Raw genomic sequence first — 4343 nt, forward strand, 5'->3', positions numbered from 1 at the left:
GCACACCATCACTGTATGCCTGGCCATCTGTTTATTGCAGGCATTTTGCTGTAATGACTCTTCAGTCTCCTGAGCTGCGACCTCTGAAATGGTGAGGAGAGGAGAGCAATCAAAGCACATTCAGTTCTGCTACAGTCATTTGGCCACTCTCAAAAAGCTATCACTGGGTGCAGCTGTAAACATTTTGCTCCTCAGCACTCCTGAGACATGCAGTCAAAGAGGATAGCAGCTATCAGTCTCTTCCACATAGGAAGCCTGTGAATACACTCTGCAAGCCGAATGCAGTGGAGTGGGGGGAAATACACTGAATAGTCATTGGAGTTGAATTTGGTGAAAAGAAAACTCATTATTCAAATGAAAGAAGAGAGCTGTGCTCCAGAATTTCCCTCAGTCTCAGTTGTTGATGAGCAACACACCCATGCAATTGATATGCGTATAAACTAGATGAGCAAGTCAAAAGCTGTTTGTGTTCCTTTTTAAAGGGTGCAGAAATACACAAAAAGAGGAATCCTTTCAAGTCGATTTGTATTGAATGAGCTTTTGAAATGAGTCTTTATCTGCTATTTCGGTGACACCTATTTATATTCAGCTGGTGTGTAAACTAAACCCTTTCTCCACACTGTCGGCTGTCTGTATATCTCCTTGGCAAAGGGAATACTTGGATTGAATTCACTGCAATAACTGCAATACATACGGTACACGACTTCCTGTCCCCTGTGCAAAAGCAATATTAAGTAATTAGATAACATCGCCCCCTTGTGGACCATTGTTTGGTTTTCTCTGTAGAAAATGGCCTGAAATAGTTATAATTTCCATAGATATTAAAAATACTAAGTATGCTTGTTTAAAATGCTTTAGGATAATTAATCAACAACAAGGCTTAGTTATTATAAAATAAATTGACTGAGTGTCCTTTCGTCACATGGCTATTTTTATACCATGACATGAAATGTGAGAAGCTATCAGCAAAGATGCTCACACACAAGGAATACAAAAAGAAAAAACCTTGCACTTTCTGTAGAATAAAAATAAAGCTTGCAGTTAGGTTGGTAGGTCAGCTTGTAATTTTTAACAAACCCAAAGGGGCTGACAAATGATGTCAACTCAGCCAGCAGAGATTTATTTAGATCTGCAGCCCCTTAGATGCTCACCAGCAGCTGTTGTGAACGTGTGTCAGCGCATGCGTGTCTTCACTTTCCCATTCTTCTGAACGTGCAACTTGGTCTGGTAAGCCAGCAACTCTGTTTATTGCTTTGAATAGATTGACCTCCTTTGCTTTTAAACAAAAATAAGGAGCTAGAATATATTTCAAAGTAAAAGCCTATAAATAGCAAATGGACTGAATGCCTGCCCCAGATTGCCTGTTTTATATTGTAGGCCTAGAAACATTTTGTGTGTGTATGGACGTCCACAGCACTTGTTTGGGGAAATCTTTGGCCTTTGAAGCCAGAGCACTTAGCCACATTAGTATGGCGTTTTGAAGGCTAATATACCTGCAGGATTCTTACTTGTTGAGCTTGTTTCTTCATGGTGGACAGCACTTACTGTAAATCACTTTGGATAAAAGCTTCAGCTAAATGAAATGTAGAGTAAAGTAAAAACTGTGTTATTAGTATTAATGTACTTGTTATTATTGAATGGAGAATAGTATGATATCTCTCACAGTTATAGTTGTATATTACAGTCCAGGTCTAGTCATTCTATACATGGATTTAATTAATCTCCTCAGGAAATCACAGTCACAATGACGCTCCAGTGGACGGCCGTGGCTTTCTTCCTCTATGCAGAGATAGCATTGAACCTCATCTTGTGTATACCCTTCATATCAGCACGCAGGTACTACAAAACAAAGAAAAACCCAAAATATAAATCAAAAGTTCATTCAGAAACTCATGCCTAGCTTTCGGTGCAGAGGATGATTGTCTGAATAAATAAGGCAATACAAAACGAGCCCTTTGCAAGAGCTGATTGTAAAATAACAAACATGAAATAGACACTTCACACAAACCACCAGCAGAGTGCATGCATGTCCTTTCTGGGAAGATCTATTATGTTTCACTCACATGTCCTTTTTACTTATTTTGCAGATGGCGTTCTGTTTTCAGCTGGAGAATATGGAACTGGTTAACTCCGTATAGGAACAAATGCTTTTTTACCATGATCATGGTTCTTATTGTTCTTTTCCTTGGTAAGTGCCTTGCTGTGACTGAGTGACAGACAGTGAATGACACTGAGTGGACTGACAGCATGTTGTCAGTCCAGCAGAGCCAACATCATCATGCTTCTGTCCCCCTGCCCACTCAGACGCTGTCCGGGAGGTGCAGAAGTATTCAGGTGCTGAGCCCATGCACGATGTCAAGATTAACCCAAATTTGTTCGACAACGTCCACATGAAGCTGTTCAGAGCGCAGAGGAACCTCTACATATCTGGCTTCTCTCTCTTCCTCTGGCTGTTAGTGTCATTATCTTATACATCTTTTAACAGAATGTGTTTGGGACCTCCTGTCCACTTCTCTTTCTGATATCCTGTCTTGCCCTGCCTTTTTTTCTGTCCTTCATCACAGTATCATGCGCAGGACTGTCACCTTGCTGAACCAGGTTGCTGTCACCGTGGAGAACAGTGCAGGTCTTCAGGCACAGATGGACAGTGCTGTCAAAGTAGCAAAGCAGCATCAGGATGACAACCTGAAGCTTAAGCAAGTGAGAATTAATCTGAGTCTGAAGACAGAACTAAAACTTGTTATAGTTTTAAAGTGTGTTACTTTCATTCTATTCCAGAAATGTGTAATATCTATTGCAGGGTACCTTCAATGTAACCTAAATGTGCATTATTGACTCATGTCCACCTTTTAAAATGTGTAGGCATGAATTCATACAGTATTTGTCATAGAGAACTATTTCTGTGATTTGTCATTTGGAGCTCTGTGGCCTTCTGTTGGTAATTAAAGATAAATATTTGTTTTCTCAGGCTCTCCTAAATGAGGAAAAAGCCATGTCAGCAAAAAACCAGGTACTGAAGCTGGACAGTGAGAAGCTGGCAGATCAAGTGAAGACTTCTGAGGAAGGTAAGTAAGCATCACCTCTTTTATATAGTATGATCATGAGTGATACTTTTCAAAACCAAATAACTGTTCTTATAGTAAGGATTATGCACTATGACACTTTTAAACATTCACAGATCATGGACCATCACTGATCTTACATAAGCTGTAGTATTATAAAAGAAGCCCATTCTAGGGGCATTGGAGATATACAGAGCATTTCATAGATGTAGTGCTGTTTGTGTGTGTAGCTGTGCGTAAATCTTATGCTGAAGTGGAGGCCATAAAGAGGCAGGCTAAAGGTCTGGCACAAGAGTATGACCGACTGTTGACTGAACACCATCAACTCCAGGTAAAAAAGTCACACACAGCTCTACTTCATGTGTGCATGTAGATTAAAAAGCGAACTGTATATTAACCCCCGTAATACTGGAAACATTCTGTTTTTAATCCTCTGCTTGATCCACAGAATGTCAAGAGTGGAGATAAAAAGGATCTGTAACCACATGAACACAGAGACTATTGTTGTCAGGTTTCTCCTCTGTACAGGGATACCTTTTCTTCTCATCACATTAAAACTGTGTGTTATATGCAGAGTGTTAAATATGTTTTTGTTGCTTTGCATGTAACTTAGAATTAGAAGTGTACAAATTAGTTGAAATGTTGTCTCAGGGACCCATGCTAACGTTGGATTATGACTGAAACAGTTAACATCCAAGAAATATATTATGCTATTATGCTTAACTTTGTGTCACTGCAGAGAGATCGTGAACCGGTTTATGAATTGCTATGCATTCTGAAATGTGTAAAGGGAGGAGAGCACTAACTTGTTTTAAAAGAGGTTCAAATATTTTTGAATAATGTGCCTTTGAATATTACTGAGCATTTTGGAATGGTAGATCTATCTTCAAGCCATAATACCTTTAATATACTATTAATAAAGATTGCTGTTCTGGCTTCTCTTGACATTTTGTAATTTGTTGACAATTTGGTCCTGTATATGACACACAAATAAACACATAAAACCTGCAACAATTGTCATGCGTCTTGTCATGCCGAGATCAATGATGACATTACTTGTTTCTTTTTTTAAAGAGGCAAGTACCACCTTGACACCAACAAGGATTACATGTAAGAGAGAGGGCAGAGGGCAGCTGTTTCTGTGCTGCTCTTGCTCTGATCTGCTTATTGAGCCTATTTGTTCACAGAAAATATTGTCTTAGCCTGGGTGTAGCAATATCAACAGCTGTAAAAGTATACAAACGTGTTCAATAACATATCTCTTCTGAGCTAAAAGCAAAG

General features: G+C 39.3%; 1 protein-coding gene across 1 annotated transcript; it reads left to right on the top strand.

Annotated features, from left to right (window-relative positions):
• Nucleotides 1–1182: 1182 nt before the first annotated feature.
• LOC117538965 (B-cell receptor-associated protein 29-like) lies at nt 1183–4070 on the top strand. Its single transcript, XM_034204980.1, has 8 exons — nt 1183–1227; nt 1730–1836; nt 2088–2188; nt 2305–2452; nt 2565–2700; nt 2969–3065; nt 3293–3393; nt 3511–4070. The coding sequence occupies exons 2-8, from the start codon at nt 1745–1747 to the stop codon at nt 3541–3543; spliced, it is 708 nt and encodes a 235-aa protein (XP_034060871.1). The 5' UTR covers nt 1183–1227; nt 1730–1744; the 3' UTR covers nt 3544–4070.
• The last annotated feature ends 273 nt before the right edge of the window (nt 4071–4343 follow it).

The sequence above is a fragment of the Gymnodraco acuticeps genome, unplaced genomic scaffold (genome assembly GCF_902827175.1).
Source record: "Gymnodraco acuticeps unplaced genomic scaffold, fGymAcu1.1, whole genome shotgun sequence".
NCBI classification, from domain to species: Eukaryota; Metazoa; Chordata; class Actinopteri; order Perciformes; family Bathydraconidae; genus Gymnodraco; species Gymnodraco acuticeps.

What these genes read in the sequence shown, in the direction of transcription:
- LOC117538965 (XM_034204980.1), top strand. Translation starts at nt 1,745, where the DNA reads ATGACGCTCCAGTGGACGGCCGTGGCTTTCTTCCTCTATGCAGAGATA. An exon ending in CCCTTCATATCAGCACGCAG is followed by an intron (nt 1,837 to 2,087) that starts GTACTACAAAAC and finishes CTTATTTTGCAG; the next exon opens with ATGGCGTTCTGTTTTCAGCT. An exon ending in TTCTCTCTCTTCCTCTGGCT is followed by an intron (nt 2,453 to 2,564) that starts GTTAGTGTCATT and finishes CCTTCATCACAG; the next exon opens with TATCATGCGCAGGACTGTCA.